The following is a 22,711-nucleotide window of genomic DNA, read 5'->3' as shown; positions in this document are numbered from 1 at the left end:
TTTATCTCGGCCCCGCGGCCACCCGCATCTGCGCAATAACCGGCCCCGGCGGTGGGTCCGACTTCGGGCCAGCGAGCGCCAAGGCAGGCAGGCGTCCTGCCCGGACAGCGGGTTTGCAGCGGGAGGCTGGAGCGCCGGGGGCTGCTGCTTGCCTTGCTGCATCAGTGCGCAGTCCCGATCCCACCCGGAGCGTGGGGCTCCCCCAGCAGCCTGGCTTGAGATAGAGGAAATTCTCAATCGTGATCACCAGGAAGGACTTCCCCAGAAAAAACAGCTCCAACCCTCTGGGAATAAGTTGTGAAACAGACGCACTCAAGGGCTTCGCCGAGGGGTGGGGGTGGGGTGGTGCCTGTGACCCTGCGATGGGTCTCTCCATCAGCTCAATAACCGGCAATTACTGGGGAACAGGGGAAGGGTAAGAAACTCCCTAGTAAGTCCCAGGTATGTGGGAGACGTTCGTGGGCTATTTCGAAGTTTTGGGCTGCGCATCTCAACCTCACCCTTCACCCACGTTCCCGTTTTTCCTCAAAATCCTGAGCCGGGCCAAGAAGAAGGTCATCGGGAAGAAGGCAGCAGAGCCTTCGCTCCGCTGCTGGGGAGATCCGGTCAGCGCTCCCTTGCTGGGGGCGAGGCCTGTGACCCTTCCATTTCGCGGTGACCACTGTCTCCCTGGACACATCCTGGCCACCTCTGAGCGAACGACAAGAGCTGAGGCGGACGTGGGGAACAAAGCAGCCCCCAGCCCTGTTCCTACTTCCCGGGACTTCTGGGCCGGGGAAAGGCGGAGGCCTGAGACCATCGTGGCTCCTCCGGCTCTGCAAGGGTAGGAGTATGATGGGCTGAAGGTGAAGCTTTAGATGGGGGACCCTCTTACTTCCGCAGCTCAGACTTAATGATTCTGACTCTCTTGTAGTTGCCGATCACACTGACCAGTCTGGAGCGGATTTGATGGAGGAACATACGGGTCTCCCCTCCTGGGCCACCGGATCCACAGGGATCCCATTTCCCGCCCTCACCCCCACTCCATGATCCCACCCAGACGCTGCAGCTGCGCTCTGCAGCCCGCAGAGACCCGCTGCGACAAACACATTGGCAAACAGGGGGCGTCGCCGCCTGCGCCTTGCACCGCGGTGCCACGGACTCGGCTCGCACACCAAACTTTTCCGGCTTCGGGCTGAGGACGCGTGCGCGCACTGTCGGCGGCTGTGGGAAGACATTGGGGCGGGGCAAGAGTGGCTGGGAGCTGCAGGGGGCGGGGCGAGGAGCGCGCGAGCCTGGGGAGCTGGGGTGCGCGGTCCGGGGTAGGGGGCGGAACGGCGCGCGCGAGCCCGGGGTCTACGTGGGCACGCGGCGGCGCGGGGGCGCGGGGGCAGGGCGGGGCGCGTTCCCTTGTTTAAGGGGCGGCGGGCCGCGCCCGGGATGGCACCTCCTACGCTTTCTTCCCGGCTGCTTCTCCTGGCAGCTCTTGCGGGGCTCCTGGGTCCCAGTGAGGTAAGGCAACCCGCTCCTGAGGAAGCTTCGGCCTGGGATCTCAAAGCGCTGTGCCGAAAGTTCGTCCTGGAAGGAGTGGCGGGCGGAGAGGGGACTCCGAGCCCGGACCCGGAGGGCTGGGCCTGAGAAGGGAGGGGGCAGGGCCCTCGCCGAGGCCAGCGCCCCAGCTCTTCTGGGCTTTGGACCCACAGGTGGTGGCTGAGCCGACGGAGGAGGCGGCAGCCCGTTGTCCCGAGGGCCTGTGGCCTCTGCCCCCACAGGTAGGAGCCTGGAGGCAGGTGGAGAGGGGCTGTGAAAGGGTAGCCCGGTGCCGCTCTGGCCTTGCTGCCTCCTCCACAGTCGTCGTCTGAGGACCTCTGCCGGTTCCTCAGTTGTCAGTGTCTCCAGCCCAACCTGGCAGCCTCGGGCTTGCTGTCCCCTGCTCATTCCCCACACACAGCCCCCCAGTTCCTCCAAGCTCTCTTCTTTCCCCCTGTATAGGTGTCACCAAGAGTGACCTACACACGGATGAGCCCCCAGCAGGTAAGCCAAGCAGGAAGCTGTCCTTACTTTCTGCACCTGCAACAGCCAGTTCTTTGCAGGCTTTCTCTGCCTTGTCCGCTGACCAGCTCCATTCTTTACCACTCCTCTCAGAAGAGGCAATGTCTTAGTCCCAGGACAGGGAGCCTCACGCCTCTGTCCCTGCAGCGCTGTGTCAAGAATGCTGTTGAGTAGCTCGCTGTGCGGGCAGGAGGCTGCAAGGGGAATGCCGAGGGTAGTAGGAAAAAAACACCCCATGCCATGACTCTGCTGTGTGACTGTGGGAGCCTCCTAGCTTCTCTGGGCCCCAGTTTTCTGTAAGAGATGACATGAGTAATGTCCCTACCCACGAAGAGTAAACGAGTAGTACACGCCAGCACCTTGAACAGTAGAAAGCCTTGTCGTGTAAGGAGTGTGCCTCAGGTTACCAGGCTCCAAAGTGCATGATTCCTTCTCTGTTTTCATTGCCAGTGGTCCGAGAGCTTCCCTGTCCCTTTGGTTTTCTTTTTGAAATCTTTTTTTTTGATCCATGTAATAGCTCTAGGCCAAGAGACCTTAGTGCCACCTATGTGATTCCTTTCCTCAAACAGCCCTTTCATTAAATCAGTCCACTGTTCGGAAACCTTCATTGGCGCCTTATTTCCCACCTTATCATGGTCATACACCCCTGCCAGCTTTTCGGGCCCTCGTTAAATAAACCTTGTCTGACCTCTCCATATCTTTGATTCCTCTCCAGTCGTGTTGGTCTGTTCACCACACATGTCAGTGCAGCTCATTCCTACTGCTGTATCTTTGCTCCTGTTTAATCTCCTCCATTACTAATGTCGTCTCGTACAGCTGGCCTATCCTGACCTGAAGCTGAAGCACCCATCCCCATCCATCTTCAAAGCCCAGTGCAGGAGTCAGCTCTCTCTTGAAACTTGCTTGATCACATCAGCCCTTATCACCTTCTCCAAATTCATGTAATACTTATAACTTATCTCTTGTAATTTTAACAGCTAATCACTTTGAGTTTTATTAGTTGCTTGTTCATTTGCATTTGTTCCGTTTCCCTGAGTTTTCTTTACATTCCTTGCAAGAGGAGCCCAGGAGTTCTCTTTGGCATCTTCAACAGCAATTTGGCACAGTGCTGAGCATCAGGTCAGCTCTGTCAAAGAGTACTGAGTAAATGATGAAGTGTTTCCATCCTGGGGTGTGTGCCTGCTGACCGTGTGCCCTGTATTTGGATGCTTTGGGGAGACTGAACCTATAGATAGGATCGATAAACAGAACACCTGTCTCCATTTGAAGGATGCTTACAGTCTAGACTGGGGACCTGTAGGACTATCATTGCAGATGCGGAGAAAAACAGCGAGCGTGTGGTCTGAATCTGACAGGGTTATCCAGGCACTTGGTCATGGAAGTTGTGAGCTTTGAGGGGTGGCACTTTGACAGGAGGCCTGAAAGGAATGCTCAGAGGCAAGAGGGAGTGCAGGCCAGCATCTAGGCCTCTTTGTCCTTTCCTGAGCCCTAAAGGGTGGCATCCTGGGTGTCCCTTTAAACTGTCTCCTGGGATGGAAGAATTTGAGATTCTTAGGGAGAGACCCAGACCTGGCCTGATGTCTCCATCCTTTTCCGGCAGGCTGAGGCTATCAGCTTCCTCTACCACCCCTGTGCTCACCCCTGGCTGAAGCTCCAGCTTGCCCTCCTGGCCCACGTTTGTATGGCCAAGCCCTCACTGGCCCCTGACTCCAGCCTTACTCAGGATCGAGTAAGTGGTTAATGACAGGTGATTGTCTGGCATTGGCAGAGGCTGCAGCCCCATGGGCAGGGAAAGGAATATCCAGGGACTTCCTCTAGCTTGCTCCCCACCTTCATCCTAGCTCTACCAGTTACCTCCTTTCATAGCCCCTGGTGTTGGCAGCATGGGGGGTGCTCCTGGAGATGGCATGGGTGGAGCCAGCCTGGGCTGCCCGCTGGCTGAAGAGGCGGAGGCGGAGGAAGCTGAGGAAGAAGGCATGGTTCCGTTCCAGCAGCCTTTCCAGGTCCTCTCCCTTGGTGCCAGCGCCGGGCAGAGGGAGGCTGTGCCGGAGAGGGTGTGTGCAGGTGAGGGGTGCTCTAGCCCAGCCCTGGTTGTTGGTGGGGTTATTGGGATACCTAGGCAGGGAAAGGGTGACTGCTGTCTCTTCTTCCCTAGGCCCCAGCTTTGGCCTTCACTCTGCACAGCTGGCGGCCTCCAGGCACAGATGCGGCATCTAGAGGGCCCTGGCAGCGCTCTCCTGGTGGTGCCAAGAAGCGTGAGCTGCGGGCTGCCCTCAGTCTGCAGTCCACCCCCTCAGCCCTGAGGGGCCCTGCTGCTTCCCACTGGAGCTCAGAGGCCAAGCAGCCCATGATGGGAGCCCCCAGTGAGAGGGGTAATGCCCCATCTGTGCCCAATGTCTCCCTGCTGCCTTGGGAGCTTGGGAGCAATGCCAGCTCCAGGATAGAGGCTCAGGTGCCCAAAGAGCAAAGCAGCCGAGGGGGCTGTGCCTGTCCAAGTCAGGCTTCCCCAGCCCCGCGGGCAGCGGCACCTCCGCGGGCAGCCCGGGGCCCCACCCCGCGCACGGAGGAGGCCGCCTGGGCGGCCATGGCCCTGACCTTCCTGTTGGTGCTGCTCACCCTGGCAACGCTCTGCACGCGACTGCACCGAAACTTCCGACGCGGGGAGAGCATCTACTGGGAACCCACCGCGGACGGCCAGGACACGGTGGCTGGTGAGAAGTTCCCCGCCTCGCCCTCCCACCCAGCGCGGGCCGGCATGACTTCCCTACCCTGACTGTCCCCCGCCCCGCCCATAGCTGTGCTGAAGCGGAGGCTGCTGATGCCCCCGCGCCGGGTCAAGCGCTCCCGCCGGAGACCCCTCCTCCCACCCACGCCCGACAGCGGCCCGGAGGTGGATAGCTCCGACTGACAGCTTCAGCCCTGCCTCTGTGGCAGGCGTGGTTCCTCCTCCCGCCGGGAGGCTGCCACCTGTGCCACGTGGACCGCGCTCGGGGCCGCCCCCTGGCGGCCAGATGGAGCAGTCCTGCCTCAGCATTGCCTAGGGGCTTGTGCTGAACGTGGGGTTTGCAGAAGCGGTGGCCCAGGGGTAAAAAGGGCTGTTTTAGCCTTCCTTGCCTTTGTTTCTAATTAAATTATTTTACTAGAGTGTGGAGCTGAGAGCTTCTGCGACACAGACACACTCCCACCCAGGACACTGTACTTGGCCATTTAGGTCGTATCTGATAGAGGGTTTCTAACATCAGCCTGGTGCCTGCCAGCCTGCCTCCCTCTTGCCAACTAGGCCTTTCTAGACACAGCGTTTGGGGAGCGTGACACAAACCCTCCGACCATCATGGGGGAAGAGATGGTGATGTAGTTATTGAAATGCTGTTTTTTCTAAGCTTCTTTCCTGAAAGATACGGGCTTCCCTTCCATGGAGTCCATGTGTGGAGCAGTTGCAATCTCTGTTTGCTTTGTGCTTTTGCCAGGTCTGTTATGTCTGCCACCTTCCCAGGCCCCCTCTGAGTTTTCTTAAGCATTAGAAATAGTACATGGTCACTTATTTATTTTTGATACAAATGTACATGACACACGTCTTGACAGTCAGGCCACCTACCACCACGCAGGCAGAGCCTGGCCCCTGGGACAGAGGTGGACGGGGAGAAGAGCTGGGAGGTGCTACCGCCTGCCTCTCCAGTCTTCTCAGGCTGCAGCCCAGGTTCCAGGTACCCAGATACCACAGGTGCAGGTGCTGGCCTCAGGTTTTGGGGAGGGGGCTCTCAGCTGAGTCGGGGACCCTGGGGAGCCAGCCCCAGGCTCAGGTGCTCAGTTCTCTGCCCCAGCCAGCATATCCCTCTCCACAAGGGGGGTGGGGGGCGGGATGGAGAGATGGAGGGAAGTGGTTTTCCTTTTAAGTTCATAGAGAAGGAGTACAAGTTGGGGGAGTGATGAGGGGTGGCAGCAGGCAGGACCCCAGCTAGTTACTCCGGTGGTCCCTGGCCCCAGGATTGGGGTGCGGGAGGGTGTGCTGAACCCCAACGCTGGTCCTGCTGCTGTGGTCCCTCACCCCTCACAAAATTCCAGATGGGCCAGGCCTCCGGAACGGCACTGCCGCCCCGCACACTCACACTCAGGCACGCAGGGACACTCAGTTACCACAATGTTAAAATTAAGGGGTGGAAGAGAGAGAAAAAAAGAATTTCCAGTGTTTGCTGCTGGGGACCCCGGGAACACAGGTTGGGACCTGTGCCCTAGGTGGGGGCCATTTGGCATTAAAGGAGAGCAGCAGGAGGGCTGGTAGCTTCAGGGCGGGGACATCCATAGAGATCATGTACAAAGGAGGGGATGCCCCCACTTAGCCCCCATTAGGACTGAACTGGCTCATGGTGGGGTGCACATAGGGGAACCACCCCATGTGGAGTGTCCCCACCTGACCCTTTGCTGAGGGTGCCCTGGAGGGCAAGGGCCTGGGAATAATGCCTTACAGGCCCCTGCACGCTAGAAGGGGAGGGGATGCTATGTACAGGGGGAGGTGCATGGAATGTCGGGGACAAAAGCTCCTGCCACCCCACCTCCCCATCACTGGGGGCTTGAAGGGGGCGGGCACCAGGGTGCCTGGCTGCCAGGGGAGAGTGGCAGCACTAAGGGCACTTGGGCCAGCGGCTCTGTTGGGGTGAAGATTAGTGTCTGGAGTGGCCCAGCTCCCACAGCCAGTGAGGTCCCAGGGTGCAGGCTAGGGCACAGGGAGAGCAGTCACTGTTTCTTCTCTCGGGTGGTGATGGTGACCAGCTGCTTGGCAGCCTTGGCAATGTCATAGGCGCACTGGATCACCTGCTGAGTCAGCAGCTGGAAGTCCACAGGAACACCAGGCTCTGGGGGCACCGTCTTCCGGCACTCACTCTGCAGCCGGTAGGCACTGGCGTTGAGCAGCCGTAGGGAGCTGCGCACGGGCTCCAGGGCTGGCCTCTGGAGGGGGAAGGGAGGAGGGACTTGGCCTTCAAACCATGAGCCATGATCAAGCCCAGTCTGTCTCCACTAAGGTTGTGGGCAGATTCTCTACACCTGCCCCACCCTGAGGCCTTCCCAATCCTGCTCCTCTCTGGCTCCTGTACCTTTGGGAAGAGAGATGCCATCTCGGTCACAGCCAAGTGGATCTTCTCAGAGCAGGGCACAAAGCTGTGGCGAAGGGTTAGAGGTACATTAGTGGAACTCTCAAGGAACACTCACAGGGACAGTAGGACACCGTCTTCTCTCTTGCCCTCTGCAACCCACAGGCCAACACGAGCCTGCACCCCACCCCCATACCTGTCATGCTTGAATTCCTGGGCAGCCCGCAACAATTCCTGAATGTTCTTGGTGACCTGCTCTGTCTTCAGGATGACATCCTCTGTGCTGGGAAGCCCAGCGTCAAGGTCTCCATCCAGGCTTTCCAACTCTGGGTGGAAGTCCTCTTCCTTGCCCAGCTCTAGAAACCTCTTCCCTTCCAGTCTGAGGCAGGAATTAGACATTCTGGTCACGAGGCTACACAACTGGGGCCCTCACAAACTCCAGGGCCTGCTCACCCTCACCCCCCTGGGTGCCTCACCCAAGCAGTGGGTCCCCACTTTGTGTGTTCTCATAGTCACTGTCGGCACCGCTGCCATGGCGGGAAAGCTTGCTCTGGAGGGTGCAGGGAAGGGGTGGCGGGTGAGGCTCACATCCCTGGACCTGCACCCCCAGCAGTGCCCACGCCCACATCTCATTCAGCTGCCCCTGGAGTTCCAGGGCTGGAAACATTACCGGGTGGCGGCTTCCTTCCTGGGAGCAGGACAGCAGTGGGGAGGAGGGAGTGAAGGGCACAGCTGAGGCGGACACCCCTTTCCGGATCTGAAACCCAGGAGAGCTGGGGTCAATCTCTGCTCCTCCCCCGCTCCACTTCCAGCAGACGGGGTGGCATGCCTTGTGAGTGTAGTCATCCCCGTGCAGGGCATCAAGCACAAAGCTTGGCCCTCACCAGGGCACAGACCCTATTTGCATAAATGGACCCACTGCCCCCAGCCCTGCTTACCCGGTAAAGGCCAGCAGGGACATGTACTGAATAGATGGCATCATCCTCCAGCTCCTGGGGGTCAGCACAGTGCGTGTCACAGAGGGCCCTGTGGTGGTCCCAACCCCGAGTCCCTGTCTCCTTGAGACTCATAGGGAACTCACAGTGCTGTGGAAAGGCTGTAGCCGGGTGGTGAGCTCGTCCCCAGGAGGGCCCCCAAAGGGCTTCAGGGCAGAGCCTGGCTCATACATGGAGAAGGCTTGGCGATCCCTGCGGTGGGCACTCCCTCCAGGCCCCATGGATGCATGTTCTGCCCGGTCACCAGGGAGGGGAGGTGTGGGCACAGGCACTGGCCCTGGTGGCTGCCGGATTTGCAGGTTTTCTGCCTGTAACTTGTGGATCTGAGAGTGTGGAGTGGTGTCAAACTCCAGAGGGTCCAGGCAGCACCCCCCACTGGGGCTCTGGGAGCCCCCACTCCCACCAAGGCTGCAGCCCTCACCTCTCTCTGCAGCCTCCGAAGCTCGTCACTCAAGCTGCTGTTGACCTTCAGGAGCTGCTGTACCTTGGCCTCGGAGGTGGCCAGGGCCTTCTTCAGCTCCAGGTACTCCTGCAGTGTCACAGCCCCATCGGACAGGTCTGAGGAGTCCATGCTCTGCAGAGGGAGACACAAGCCAGTCAGCCATTGCAGCAGGGGACGAATGCCTGTGGTCATCCCATTTGCCCCCAACGCCCCAGGCAGAGCTGGGCCTTGATGGAGGCCTGGGGAGGGGCAGCACTCAGACCCGGGCGCGATTGTTGCGAGTGGCACCAGTGCTGCGCAGGGGCTCCTGGTCAGTGTCTTCGTCCGAGGCCACACTGTCATAGTCGTGCTGGTCGTCAAGGTCACTCTGGCTCCGTGCAGACAGCTCAAGAGTGTCTGAGGACATAGGACTGTCACTCAGGGTTCAGCCACGTGACTTGTTTATCATGCATCCCCAAAAGGGAGCCATAAAAGAGAATATCCTAGAGCAGTACCCGCCGCCTGCGCCCTGCACATGCCCTTCCCACCTGTGGGGCTGCTCAGGCTCTTGCCCTGCTGCCTCCGCTTGGCCTCGCTGAGAATGTCGATGATCAGGGTGGCAAACTCTCGGGCATTGAAGCGGGCCAGCTTCTGTCGCCCCTGTGAGGCAGAAAGGGCCAGGGCTACATGAGAGGCCCCTTTATGTTTGATATGCAGGGGTGGGAATGAAGCTGCAAGGCAGCCCCCTGCTATCTGATTTAACCACGGCTTCACTCCCAGTGCCAGCCGGGGCAGGCAAGGGAGGCCTCACCCAGGGGTGAAGAACAGCGGGCCTCAGCCAGGCCCAGACAACAGTCATTAAGGAAGGGCAGGGCTCACAGAGCTGGAGACCCTGGGAAGGAGATCATCCAGGCCCCCCATCCAGTCCCCTCACCTGATTCCGCGTGGCTGAGTATTCGGGGTTAACGGGCAGGAAGGGCACAGCACTGCGCTCCGTCACCAGGGTGCTGTGGTTTTGAGTAGCCAGCCACACTGTGGGGGAGGGGCAGGGAGCAGCTCGTCCACGGAGGCCAGGCCCACGGTGGGTGGAGGTGGGGAGGTGCTGAGCACAGCCTTCCTAGCCCCTCTCCATGACCACCGAGCCAGCAAGGCCTGGTGTTCAAAACAGGGGTGCTCTTCAGACCAGCACACATGAAGCAAGCACAGCTGGGTCAGGGTGACACTGGGCGAGGCCAGCTGGGGACTGACAAACAGGACGAGGCGACTCCCTCCCATCGGGCCAGGCTCAGATTTTGGGCTGGAATCTGGCTGTGGCCAGGAAGGAGTGATGTAGGGGGGTGGAGTGGGACTGGGGAGAGAGCCAAAGTGGGAGACAGCCAGAGCAGAGATGAGCCCCAGTCCCAGGGAGGGGGAGGAGCAGGCTGGCTACCTCCTGCTCAGCACACTGGCTGGCCAGGGAGGCTGCCCAGACTCACAGCTGGCAGAGCTTATATGCAGCCCTGCTAAGCACACCAGCCCCCAGTACCCTTCCTAGTCCCAGTAGAAGGACACCAGGTCCTGCCCTTCGCCACGGTAGGCACTCATCTCATCCACCCCAGGCCTCCAATGCCTACTCGGCTCACCAGCATCATTTTCTCTTCGATCCACCTCGTCATACACGTCCATGGCAAGTTCCTCAAAAAGCCGGTTGCTGAGCTGGAAGCAAAGAGGGGGAGCCAGGCTTTGTCAGATCATCTGGCCCCCAGTGCCGCAAAGCCAGCTCACCAGGATGTCATAAGATGTAGGGAACAGTTTCCCTTGCACTGCCAGCCCCACAGTCTCAGAACTGGGAATGGGTAGGAGTATGTCTGCCAAGCTCCAAGATGGGGGAAGGCAGAAAGAAGATCAGACCAGTTCGTGCCCTAGGCCATAGGTGCAGCTAGGGCCCTGGGAGTCTTCGATGGGCAGAGCCAGGGTCGAAGACACGGGTGGGTAGGTGGGGAGCAGAGACTGAGAGGCCAAAATGAGAGGCAGGTCAAAGCTTGGAGAAGACACCAGTTCAGGGGAAGGGGGAACAACTGCAGGGGCGGGGAGCCAAGAGATGGGGGCAGTTCCGAGTTTTAGGGGCCTGTCTGAGCAGACTTACCGCTTGCAGCTTCTTCTTGGCGGCTTTGGCCAACTCGGACAGGTCCAGGCTGTCAATGAAGTGGGGGATGGGAATGGGAAGGAGGGGAGAGCACAGACATGAGAGGTGGCCGAGCCCCTGCCAGTGACTCCCCAACATGCAGGGATCCCAAGGAGACAAAACCCCGGTGCCGTGCACCAAGTGCCTCCCAGCACCCCCCACTACCTCCAGAGCCTGCTCCCCTGGCAGGCACATATACCTCTGAGACATGCACTTTTGCCGAGATCTAAATCCAGAGGAAGGCAGCAGAAAGAAGAACAGGACAGAGGCAGCAATTACCCAGCAGCAGGGCCACAGTCACCTGCCTACATCAAGCTCAGACCCAGAGTACAAACATCAGCTCCTGGGAGTCACCTGAAACCTCCCGCCCACTCAAGGCCTAGCCACGCTGCCCCCAGACTCTACCACCACTTTCTCTTGTCCCAGCTTTTACAACAGTTTCCTAATCCACTTTTCTACTTCTAGTCCCTTCTCTCGAATCCTTTTTTCCATCCAGCAGCCAGGGGGATCTGTTGACACAACTGGCAGCACTAGCCCTGGCCTTAAACACATCTCAGCAGTAACAGGTATGTACAACACACTTCACTATATTTCCACAGTAACAGGTATGTACAACACACTTCACTATATTTCCACAGAACGCCCACTCAAAATTTTGCTGATGCTTTGCATGTAGTATCTTATTTAATCCTCTTAACAGCCCAGAAAGATAGGTACTGTCACCCTCATTTCCAGGAAAGGTGACTAAGACTCAGAGAGGTTAAGTAGCCTGCTTGAAGTCACACAGCTGGTAAGGGGCAGAACTGATCCCACATGTTCATGCTTGGAACCCCTCTGCCCTCAGGATGGTTGTAGCTAGTTGGAGCTCCCAAAACTGCCTACTCTCTGACCTTTCTCTATTCCAGTCTTGTCCTGGGATTCCCTGCCTCTCACATCATGCTCCAGTGACAGGGACAGTCTGCAGTTCCTGGCATAGCACTTCCAATGGCTATGCCTTTGCCTCTTCTGCTGTGCTCCCCACTGCAACTGTTGGACTAGGCTGCCTCTCTCCCCAGCCTGTGAGCTCCGTAAGGGCAGAGGGCATGTCTAAGTTACCTCTGCATCCCATTGCCAAGAACAGCAGCTGGCCCTGGGAAGGTGCTTGATTAGCATTTCATTGAGTACCTGCCCATTTAACCCACACACACCACATGTGCAGGCACACCCCTAGGAAGAATCAAACCAGAGAAGTAGGGAGAAGTCTTGAGGTCTCATGAAAGAGGACTAGGTTCAGGGATCCAAGGTGCCCAGGCCTGCCCATCCCCAACTGCCCACCTACACTGGCCTCTGGAAAGGGAGGGCGCCTCCTCCCTCCAGATCCAGTCCAGCAGGCCCGGCTTTGCATGAAGACGTGGCCATCAGAGGCGGCCACCAGGTGGTGCTAGCAGCCACCTTGTGAGCTGGGTGAGTGTCTCCCACAGCCTGGGTACCTGGGGCCTCTCTCAACTCTGAGGCAGAAACACCTTGATTGTGCCACGCCTTGTCCCCCAGCCTCTACCCAATTTCTGAACACACCAAAGAAGTATGGCCAGTAGTCCTAAAGTCAGTCAAATCCCTGCAGCTGACCACCTTTTCACTGAAGAGCAGAGTCTTGTCTAAAGATTTTACAGTGGGGTCAGTGTCTCTGGGAATAGAAGCAGTGATCCACAGCTTGAGTGTGTGTGTGAGGGGTGTTCCTTGTACTCAGGCCCTATGTACTGGACAGCCATGGACTCAGGATGTGCTGGTCATGTGCTGAGTTGACATTCCTTACCTGCGTTGGAGCCCAACATCAGGGAGTGACAATGGGATTGTGAAATGCTTGTGCCTCCAGCCGCTGGTGGGTGTGGAGGGGTGAGGGTAGGGGCCTAGTGTGTGGGATGGGCAAGAGGCTCTGTGGGGCTGGCACCCACATGGCATTCCATAGCTTCTGGGAAGGGGCATCAGGTGGGTGCTCACCTGTCAGCCATCTGTGGGATGATGTAATGCCCATTCTTGTGATCTGAACAAAAATAAAAATGCCAAGTCACTGGGGCTGGGTGACCTCAGCAACAGGGAGCCCACCTCACTGCCATGAGCAGGGCTTCGCACCCAGAAGTGCCAGGGGAGAGGGAGGATGGACAGCCACCCCCAGGAGCCCAGGGAGCTGGCTGGAAGTTGTGCCCACCCCCACTCCCACCCCAGTGAGCTGCAGCCCAGAGCCTGCAGCATTTTCACAGGAGCCAGTTGCCTAGCAACATGGTTCCCCAGCTGGCTTTGTCACCATGGCACCTGCTGGGGTGTGTCTGGGTCCCACCTGCCTAGCTCAGCCAGGCCCGCCCTGCACTCTGCTCACCCGGCTTGCGTCCACAGAGATAGAAGGCCAACCGGTCAGTGAGCTCATACTGGCATTCGACTAGCCTTTCCGCCAGTTCATGGTGCCCCGCCTGCCTGTGGGGAGGGGGCATGGCTCAGCCCTGCAGCAGCAGCCCGCCCCCCCCAACCTGCCCAAGCCTCACCCTTCAGCTGACCCTCACCTGGCATAGTCAATGGGTGTACGGCCATTAACATCAGGGGAGCCAGGGTCAGCCCCATACACTACAAGAAGCTCGGCCTGCAGTGTCTGTCCTGCCTTGGCAGCCACGTGCAGAGGTGTGGTACCCTTCTCTGGGTGGAAAAAGTTGGCCTGGGCACCCAGCGACAGCAGGCGCAGACATGTCTCCAAGTTGCCCGTCCGCACACTCGAGTGCAGTTGCTGCAAGGGGCAGAGTGTGCATCAAATATGTGTGTGCACAAGGCCCCTCCCTCCTCAAACTGCACCTAGTCCCGGCAGCTTCTGGGACTCTTACTAGCTCCAATGAGCCCAGCTGAAGTTGGGTGTCAGGGAGGAGAGAGGGCTTCCCACTAGGAGTTAATGTCAATTAAAAATAACTGCTGTTAGTCACATCTATGACATGCTGTATGCTCTGCTCGGAACAGATATTATCTATGAAGTGGATGCTATTTCTTTCCCATTTTACAGATGAGGAAACAGAGGCTCTGACAGGCCCAAGTGTTCCTAGCTTGTGGGAGGCACCTAGGGAGTTTCAGCCTTATGTGCACACGTGGGAGCCAGGGGCCTTGACTACGTGCAGTCTGACCATGCAATCTTGTCCCCCACTGTGCCCACTGTCCTTGCCTGACCTGGCTGACTTTGGGGCCTAGGGCTCAGTGGTGACGAAGGGGAGGCCTTCAGGGCTTTGAGGGTAAGAAGAAGAGAGGCCCACCCATCTGTTGTGGAGACCCTCAAACCTTGCTGAGGTCTTTGGCGGTGACCCCGTCATCATCCCGGCAGGGCAGCTTGTGCACGAATGCCAGCATCTGGTACTTGGCCCTGATGAACTCTGACTTGATGGGGCTGCATGGGTGGGTCACAGAGAAGGAAATGGGGAGCAGAGTAGGGGAATGGGCTGGTTACTTCACAGGCCCATGTCCCAGACAGCATGGCCCTGGCCACCATTCCTCCAGCCAAACTCACTGGACTTTGTCTTGGGGGTTAGCTTTGCGCCGGCCACTCTGCACTTGCGCGGGGTCCAGCAGGGAATGCTCCCAGATGGAGTTGGCCCCGTTGCTGGCGAGCGTGTGCACCATCTGCGGGGACGAGATGCCACGTGAGGGTGCCCCCTGCGCACTGGGGAAAACACCTCTGAGTGCAGGCCACAGCCGGCGTGGCTGGAAACAATACCAAGGGGCCTACTACGTGCTTGGCACCACTGTACTGCCACCCAGTCAGGCCACCCAAGGAGGTGGGTGCTGTTAAGCACTTCAGGTCTAATGGTGAGCATGCCAAGGCTCAGAGAGGTTAGGTGACTTACTCAACACTACATGGCCAAGCTAGTAAGTGGCAGGGACAGGGCGAGAACCTAAGTCTGTATGAGTTCCATCCTGGGAGCTGCCTGTCTGTGTAGGCAAGTAGATAGGTGGAAAGGGTCAGAGTTAGACTCTGCTCCAGGTGAGCAACGCCCCCTGGAAGCTGCAGACCCCAGAGTGGCATGGGTATGGGGGAAATGTGCCTGTCTGGGCACACTCTGCGGGGAAGGTAGAACCCCTTGCCCTGCCCTGTACCTGCAGCAGCGTGGGAGGCCAGGCGCTATGGCGAAGGTGTTTGACGATGGAGATGTGGCGTCCCAGGCTCCGATGCACACTGCAGCACTCGTCACACACCAGCACGCCCCTGCTGATGGAGGCCCAGCCAGGGTCTGGGCGGGGGGCAAGTCAGCCACAGCCTGACAGCGGGGGCCTCCTGAGCACCTTCTGGGCCCACACTCTGCTTAGAACCACACATGTGCTCTCACGTGGTCCCCTGAAGGAGCTGGGACCAGGGGTTCCCACAGATTACTGATGAGGCAGCTGAGGTCCGGCAGTGGGGGGGATTTCCCAAAAGGCTCACAGCTGGTGACTGACAGAGCTGTGCCCCTTCCTACCCAGCTTTGCCCCTCTGGGACACTGTGGTCCCTGGGACCTACTCAGTGGGCACAGCTCCCTATCCTGCAGACTTTCCCCAGGGACAACACGGCTGCCCCAGCCCTTCTCCAGGGAGGCAAGAAGCCCCTAGTGGATGCAACCCCAAATGCGACATGCCAGACATCCCTAGACACAGTCTGTGTCCTGCTTAGGGCCACATATCTCCTGTATGCAGGTGTCTACTGGAACCACTGGCCTACCTGCCTGACCCATTGTAGTGCTCTGTAGGCTCCTGCCTCTGCCCTCATCCTGGAAGGCAAGAGGCCCTTTCATGCCTGAGGCTCCTGCCACACCGAGCTGGAGACCCTCTTAGGGCAAATGGAGAGAGCACAGGAACTAACCCCGACTAAGCACCCACTGTGTGCCAGCTGGGAGCCATGTGTGTGAAAACTATCTCTCACAACTGTCAGGCCATGTAGGAATGCTACTACTGCTTTACTGATGAGGAAACAGCGGCTCAGAGGTTAGAGTACTTGCTGAAGGTCACACAGCTACCAAGTGGGGTTGCTGTGATGTGGACCTAGGCACTGGGACCATCCCGTAACCACACCCTGTCCTTCTGCCCCTGCCCCAAAGGGGGCAGCCCCAAGTGAGCAAGGGCCCTGGGAGCCACTCGCCACTCCTTGGGGAGAAGCAAACTTTGGAAACAAGAAGGGGGGCCAGCATAGAGTGGAAGCTCCTGGGGTCTTTCTCAAGGGCAGGGAAGATGCCACCCGAACTGGGGCCCCTTGGGAGAGGGGGAGGAGACAGCTGCATACAGCTCAGGCTATGGAAAGGTCACGGGGGAGAAAGCAGCCATTGTGTGCCACTGGGGAGCGGGGGGCAGGGAGCCTCTCTCCCAGGACACTGTGCTCTGCCCAGTCCCCCGCCCTGCCTCCTGTCTCAGGAAGCCCTGCCCTGGAGTGGGGGGTGGCTCTCTGCCTTGCCCTATGGTATCAGGGAATCCAGCAGTGGACCCCCTAGGGGAGGGCTCAGGGTAATGAAACCCTCTCCAACCAGAAGGTGAATCTCAGACCCTTTCCCACAAGGACTTCCATCAAAGTTCCCTATAGAGGAGACTCTGTAGTCAGGGTGCAGCCTGGGCTCTGCCGACAGTGAGTGTCTCCTCCACGACATGGAAACAGGAAGTGAAAGAGGGGTCTCAGCTCTTTGAGTCTGGTCTTCTTAGGCATTCTCCAGCAAAAAGGGCAACAGAGGGCCGCACCAGATGCCCACTGCACACCTTCCAGGGGGCTGACTGCAGGGGCCCAGGAAAAAAGCACCCCACCATCTGTGCCAAGAGGGGGAGCCCTAGGGCACATGTCAGTGTTGGCTCTACACAGTGAGGGACCCCAGAAATGGAAAGCTCCCTCCCTCTATTCACAGCCACCACTGGGTCAGGGGTCTGCCCACCACACCTCCGGCAGCCCAGGCAGGAAGCTGGAAATGACGCAGCCTAAATTCCTCTTGTTGAAATGGTGGGGTTTCCTGTAAGTGGGGAGACGCCCAGGCCAGGATCATAAATGGGCTGCTCTGAGGCCTCCACCACAAGCCCACAGTCCTACCAGAGAAGCCAAGCCTGAGAAGACTGACCAGATATCTAGGGCCAAACCAGACATGGTGAGCACCTGAGTATGGTAGTGACCGAGAGGCCAGGATCCAGGAAATGTGGCCCAAGGCTTTGGCTGGCACTCTCCCACCTGGGAGGGTCCTTCCCTCTCCTCCACAGGGGCACTGACCTGGTCTGGGGTATACTGGTGCCAGCTCAGTTCTGGGTGGCAGAGACTCTACCACCTACTCCCTATACCCAAGGGGTCCTTGGCCTTACCAAAGGCCCTAAACCCTACCTAAACCAGTTCCTAAGCAAAAGCACCAGGAAGGGATTCTGAACATTGTAGCTTAAGGTTACGGGACCCTTATGCCCAATAGGATCCCTGGATCAAACTTGGAGCGGAAGGGACAGAGAACATAAGGCTTAGGGGATGTGGTGGCCTCCTCAGTATTCTGCCAACCCTCTATGTCAGTCAGGGTGGAGTTCTGGTATGTGTGAGCAAGTGGCAGGAGAGGTCCTGGGATAATGTTAACCAGTGCCAACCTCATGGAGGCCTCTACTGAGGTGAATTCATGTCACCACCCACAGCCACTCTAGAGCTGGGACAGGTCTGCTATATTAAAGGCCAACTTCTCCTGAGCTGGGACCAGATCTTCATTAGACAGGAGGGAGAAGCCCACTGTTGTGAAAGCTGGCAAGAGTGATCCATGGGGAGAGAGATTAGAACAGTGGTTACCTCTGGCGGGGGCAATGGGGGGGGGTGATGAATGGGAGGGACAAGAAGCCCCACAGAGTGATAGAAATGCTTTACTGTTGATCAGAGTGGTGGTTACACACACACACATATATACACGCAAAAAGTCATCAGGCTGAACAGAGAGGTGCAGGCACTTTGCTGTACGTAAGTTATGCCTTAACAAAGGAGGAAGAAAGTCCATCCTTCGCCCCCACCCCATAGTCCACATTATGAAGAGACAAATGAGCCTGCAGGTTCCCAAATGTCCCCAGCTGGTGGCCAGCCTTGCTAATCCAAGTGCCTATGGGATGGGCATCTTGAGGTGTTCACCCGTGTCCAGGGTGGCTGAAGCGGAAAGGTTGGGATGGAGGCTGCTGGGGTAAGGAGCAGGCCCATGAGAGCTGGGCTAGGACTGGGGCAGGGTGAGTGGAAGGGAAGGAAGGAGAGAACACACACTCTTCAGGGTTCCCTGACCCCTCTTGGATGCCCAAAGCAGGCAAGGACACAGATGGTGCCTGGCGAGCTGGCACCAGCTCCACCGCAGCCATGGCATGTCTAGCTGTCTCACAACATACTCACACTTGTCCCTTGTGTGCCCAGGCCTGGGAGCAGAGGGAGGATGGGGCCCTCTGGAGTCAGGCTGCATCCTATCTTTCACCTCCAAGGGCCCCCAAATTAACAAAAGGGCCAGGACCCCACTCCTAGGTCTGGGGCTGCAGGGTTCCTTTCACAGTGAGAGAAGCCTATGATTCTGGGTAGAGGCATATACCAAGTGGGGGGCTCTGGGTCTGGGCTCCAGTCCACTGATTACCCTCATGCCCCTTACCTGGGCTGCTACAGTTCCCAGACTGAGAATGCCACTCCATGCATCCCAGGGTGAGGGTATGGGGTAGCCCCAAGCAGCCAGCTGGGGTCCTGAAAAGCAATGCAGACACTTGGGAGTGACTGCTATGTGCCAGACAGTTTGCTAGGTGCTGGGTTGGGGTGATGAGTAAGACTTTGTCAGCACCCTGCCCACCTCACCATCCTCACCTTTCTTGCCACCTGCCTCTACCTGACCCGTATTCTGGATTAGGGGAAAAGGAGGTACCTGGGGCACAAATGTCTCTGTGGGATGAGGACTGGGTATACAAGCTGGGCATTCCAACACATCAGATACACAGCACTCTTCCCCAAGGCCATTGGGCATCCAGAGGCCACAGCCAAACAGTGGAATGCAATGGAGAAAGAGCAACTTTCTTGCTGATGCTGGCCTATGTCCCTCCAGCCCAGAATCAGGCCCCGACTTGGAGATGGGACAGTCCTCAAAAAACATTTCCACTCCAACTTCTCTGCTTCCCAGCTGAGGAAACTGAAGCCCAGAGTGAGGAAGTCTTGCTGTGAGTCAGAGACAAGGCTGGAAACAAAGGCAACAGGGGCTCCCCTGACAGGGTATCTATTTGTTAAGAACCCCTCCCAGCCTACCCACCCCCGCCCATGCCCGCCCAGCAAAGGTGCAGAGCAGTCGAGGACAGACATATAGAAGGCAAGCTCTCCTCTTAGTCCTCCCATCCCCACCCCCACCTGCAGTCAGGGAAAAGGGGCCACAGTTTCTAGCTAGTAGGGGTTAAGAACACATACCCCCAAGAAACCCCAGCTTCTTTAAGGCTCTTTAGACCATGACATACTCTGGGAGGAGGCATCAGAGTCTTAACCACCCAGAGTACCATGCCTCTGCCAGGCACCCACAGTTCCCCAATTCTCAAACTTGGAGCCGTCAGAACCACCAGCATCTGTGGGTCTAACCTGTTGGGGTACTGGGTCTGTCCAAAGGATAGCTGGAAGTTAGGGGCCCACAAAACAGCACCCTGCACTGTCACACTTAATTGTGCCCACAGTCCCCCTGAGCCTGCTCAGAGGTCTCCCAAGGAGTTAGCTCCTTTTCTAAAGAGAGGATGGACAAGGGCCAGCTGCCAAGCACCATCACTGGCAGTGTCCTCCCACAACGTAAGGGAGCAGACTCCCAGGACACCACTTCCTCAGCAGGTCAGGGGGCTTCACATCAGTGTGGACCTGACTCTGCTGGGAAGGAGAAGGGAAACACTAAAGTAAATAGAGTGAGGAGGCAGGCCAGGAAGCCAACCAGATCTGGGGTATCTAGGCACCCCTTAGTGCTGTTCCCTACCCACTTCTGGCCAGACTGGGCTACGGGACCTGAAGGGGTCTGTGTTCAGCCTGGGGCAATGCCAAGCCCATCTTCCCAAGCAGGCCTTAGTGAAGCATAGGAAAAGCAGAGTCTACTTGCTCCTAGTCACCAGGTGGCCTGGGGATACCCCAGGGGAAGAAGTCAAGGCTCATACTGGCTCTGACCACCAGGCCCTACAAGGAGCCCCAGTCTTGGGAACCAGGGCCAGGGAGTCCTAAGACTAGCTACTCCCTCATCTGCTCCCGAAGAAACAGTATCCAGGTCCCGTGGCCCCTCTACCCAGCTCTCTGCCCCTTGCCCTCCACTACCCCCGCGAGCGTGCCGACCATGCAAGCAGCAGGTGCAAGACGCGGGGGTGGCACTAGAATGACACAAAACCACACTCGCCCCCACCTCCTAAGCCCTGTCGGCCTCGCCACAGCCCTCCTGCCATCCGAGGCTGGCGCTTCCGTTTGGGTACAGAGATGGGAGTGGGGGGGAGAGCAGCTAGCTGTCCGCCTCCCTCAGACTGAGGGGTGGGAGGCGGCGCCGGGAATGTCCTTCCCCACTTGTCCACGGACGCGAGGGAAGACGGACCCCCGAGCCGGCCCTCCCACCAAGGACGCCGCTCCGTAGCAGCCGGGGCGGGGGCCAAGGCCGGAGGCCGCAGCCCCCGGCCCAGCCCCGCCCCGCCCCCCGGCCCCGCACGGCGCTCCCGCCAGGCCCCGGCGCCCGCCCGGCGGCGGCCTCGGCGCGCGGCCCGCCTCCGGCCCGGCCCGCTTACCCGGGGCGCTGCAGTCCGCACACACCTCCGCTCGCGGCCCCTTCCGGGACATCCTCAGCGGCGACGCGGCCACAGCCCTCAGGGCCAGCGTGGGGGGCGCGGGCGGCGGGCCCGGGCGGCGGTGGCCCCTGCTGCCCGGCCCGGCTCCGGCAAGGCCCCGGCTAGGCTCCGCGTGCCCGGCCAACCGTCCGCCCTGGGGGCTGGCCCGGAACCCGCCGTGCCCGCCTGCCCGCTCGCCCTCGGGCGCCCTCCGCCCCGCGCCGCCCCGCGCCGCCCTGCCGCCGCTCGCCGCTCGCTCTCTCCGCCCCCTGCGCGGCTCCGGGCCGCTCCTGCAGGAAGCGGCGCAGGCCCTGCCCACCGAGGGAGGGGCAGCCTGCGTCCCCGCCCCGCCGCCGGGCCCCGCCGGCCGCGCCTCCCGGAGAAAGGAAGCCGGGAGCGCGGGCGGGAGAGGGAGGGGGTGCTTAAAGGGGCCGCGGCCGCTGCCAGGCCAGAGGGGGCAGTGTCGCCTGCGGCCCCCGCCATCCCTCTGGCGCTCTCCTGGCAGGATAAGTCACCCTCACAGTACCATCCTCTTCACTCTAGAACTGGAGAGTGGCCCACGGAGCGTGGGTCCAGGGACAGTGACCCCTGGGATCAAGGAAGAAAGTAAGGAGCTGGAGGCCCTGGTCCCCGCTTGTCAAGGGTCTGCGGTTTGGGGTACCCGCCTATCTCTCTTTGGGGTGAGGAGTGCTCCCTGGCCCCCCATGTGTCCATATTTGTGTGTCCAGGTGGAGTCACACCCTTTCTGACTGCACACCGTCAACAATATGGACGCCCAGGTGCCAGAGAGGTCGTGCAGCGTATCCCTCTGCCTCCGGGCTAAAAATACATCTATGCCTCTTTCATGCTTCTATCTGAGCAGTTTTTAAAGACCTCCCAAGGAGTGACCACTGTGCGCGTGTGCAGTAATATCCATTTGGCATATGCCTTGTATACATCCACGGTGTTTCTGAGCACCAGAGGTGTGTGTCCAGGGTGTGTAAGTATAACACACAGGGACATTTTTCTGTGATGGCCTTTCTTCTTGGACTTGACACCAAGACTCTGCGGAGTAGGGGGAGCTGATCGGGATCCGAGGCGCAGTTCCCACGTGGGTGTACCCCTGCACTGAGCATGCTCCCCCATACACGTGTGTCCCGCGTGCACCCAGCCCCCATCCCTGCAGCAGCAAAAGTCCAGAGCACCCTGCTTCGGAGGAGAGGGCAGGGGTGCCCAAGAATAGACCCGGGGGCCAGGCCAGCAGTGACACGATTAAGGGAGGGTTCCTAAGTGATGGGGAGTCCTGCTCATTAACAAGAAGGAAGAGGCTAGTCCTTGGGCAGGGGTGCGGTAGTTGGTCTGTTTTATCCCAGCGGTGCCAGAGCAGCAGTGACTTGTGGGTGGGCAGACTACTTCCCTGGGGGAGACAAGTAATGATCATGAGTCACATCACCCGAAATACATGCAAAGCTGCCTCCATCGCCTTTCGCTGCAGCCCAGATTGACAAGTTTGTTTGCAATCGCGATCCACGGGGTATATTTATAATCTCACCTTAAAAAAATGTTGCAGGCCTCCCCTCCCCCCACAGCCAGTGCTAAGCTGGTGGGTCTTCTGCAAGCAAAGATACGGGGCGGGGGACACGAGACGACACGGCGGGGGAGGGACACGAGTCGGGACACACCACCTGCCGCCCTGTGCTGCATCCACACCAAGGAGTCTTTGGGCTTGGTAGCCCCAACCCTGGCTATGTGAGGGGCTGGGAGCACAGCCCAAGAGTGGTGGCCGCCCGATCGACCCCCAGCTATGGAATTTCATTTATTAAATATCGAGGAGGCTGTTGGCAGCCCCAACGCTTGGCTGTCTTTTGTTTCTTTGCTGTGTGGGCGCGTCTCAAGCACGTGGCAGCTGGAGCGCACAGGCCGGAGGAAAAGCGACCTGGGTTTTCAGTGCAGGGCCTCCAGACAAAAGTGAGCCCGGCTGCCCAGGGGATAGGCCCCCCCAATCCAGGCTGAGCTCCACCCCCACCCCCTTCCTTGAGCTCCAAGATTTTTCAGGGAAAGAGGGATGATTCATCCCTTCTCCCCTCCCAGCCCCGGCAGCCCCATCTGCTGGTTGGCCCAGGGACTACCTGGGAGTGGCCCAGGGACGCAACCACGCTCCAAACTTTGTTCCGGAAGCCCCCAGCCCCGCCACAGCCCGGCTTCTGGTCCTGGGGCTAGGGATAAAAGGGTTTCCCTTTGGAGATGTCGCCACCTCAGGAAGCAGGACAATTAAAGAGA

General features: G+C 58.9%; 2 protein-coding genes and 1 long non-coding RNA gene across 14 annotated transcripts; 2 read left to right on the top strand and 1 right to left on the bottom strand.

The window, feature by feature from the left end:
• The first annotated feature begins 1,302 nt into the window (after nucleotides 1–1,302).
• Nucleotides 1,303–5,175, top strand: TP53I13 (tumor protein p53 inducible protein 13). 9 transcript variants are annotated; one of them, XM_037022798.2, is made up of 9 exons: nucleotides 1,303–1,491; nucleotides 1,683–1,751; nucleotides 1,972–2,013; nucleotides 2,848–2,972; nucleotides 3,090–3,150; nucleotides 3,632–3,760; nucleotides 3,898–4,095; nucleotides 4,187–4,742; nucleotides 4,827–5,175. In XM_037022798.2, exons 1-9 carry the CDS (start codon nucleotides 1,420–1,422, stop codon nucleotides 4,937–4,939), a joined length of 1,365 nt encoding a protein of 454 aa, XP_036878693.2. In that variant the 5' UTR covers nucleotides 1,303–1,419; the 3' UTR covers nucleotides 4,940–5,175. The 9 variants fall into 9 exon arrangements, with proteins under 9 accessions (XP_036878693.2, XP_036878694.2, XP_073091172.1 ...); XM_037022799.2 differs by lacking the exon at nucleotides 1,683–1,751 and having other exon boundaries at nucleotides 1,304–1,491; XM_017675451.3 differs by lacking the exons at nucleotides 2,848–2,972; nucleotides 3,090–3,150 and having other exon boundaries at nucleotides 1,313–1,491.
• A 385-nt stretch (nucleotides 5,176–5,560) lies between these two features.
• On the bottom strand, nucleotides 5,561–20,727 carry GIT1 (GIT ArfGAP 1). Of its 4 annotated transcripts, none has more exons than XM_037022806.2 (21): nucleotides 20,414–20,727; nucleotides 14,800–14,933; nucleotides 14,213–14,325; nucleotides 13,987–14,092; nucleotides 13,233–13,450; nucleotides 13,052–13,146; nucleotides 12,676–12,718; nucleotides 10,898–10,924; nucleotides 10,660–10,708; nucleotides 10,157–10,229; nucleotides 9,469–9,566; nucleotides 9,083–9,194; nucleotides 8,818–8,951; nucleotides 8,535–8,687; nucleotides 8,200–8,436; nucleotides 8,057–8,110; nucleotides 7,789–7,875; nucleotides 7,595–7,668; nucleotides 7,315–7,497; nucleotides 7,122–7,185; nucleotides 5,561–6,975 (listed from the first exon to the last, which is right to left on the bottom strand). In XM_037022806.2, exons 1-21 carry the CDS (start codon nucleotides 20,463–20,465, stop codon nucleotides 6,763–6,765), a joined length of 2,319 nt encoding a protein of 772 aa, XP_036878701.1. In that variant the 5' UTR covers nucleotides 20,466–20,727; the 3' UTR covers nucleotides 5,561–6,762. The 4 variants fall into 4 exon arrangements, with proteins under 4 accessions (XP_036878701.1, XP_073091169.1, XP_036878703.1 ...); XM_073235068.1 differs by lacking the exon at nucleotides 20,414–20,727 and adding an exon at nucleotides 18,292–18,370; XM_037022808.2 differs by lacking the exon at nucleotides 8,057–8,110 and having other exon boundaries at nucleotides 20,414–20,606.
• An 84-nt stretch (nucleotides 20,728–20,811) lies between these two features.
• Nucleotides 20,812–22,288, top strand: LOC108406635 (uncharacterized). The gene is made up of 3 exons (XR_001855494.3): nucleotides 20,812–21,058; nucleotides 21,181–21,414; nucleotides 22,002–22,288. It is a non-coding gene; the product is annotated as an uncharacterized lncRNA (long non-coding RNA).
• Nucleotides 22,289–22,711: the final 423 nt, after the last annotated feature.

This window comes from Manis javanica, chromosome 4 (genome assembly GCF_040802235.1).
Source record: "Manis javanica isolate MJ-LG chromosome 4, MJ_LKY, whole genome shotgun sequence".
In the NCBI taxonomy this organism is placed as follows: domain Eukaryota; kingdom Metazoa; phylum Chordata; class Mammalia; order Pholidota; family Manidae; genus Manis; species Manis javanica.
The sequence above is the reverse complement of the archived record's forward strand: the minus strand, read 5'-3'. Positions and strand labels throughout refer to the sequence as shown.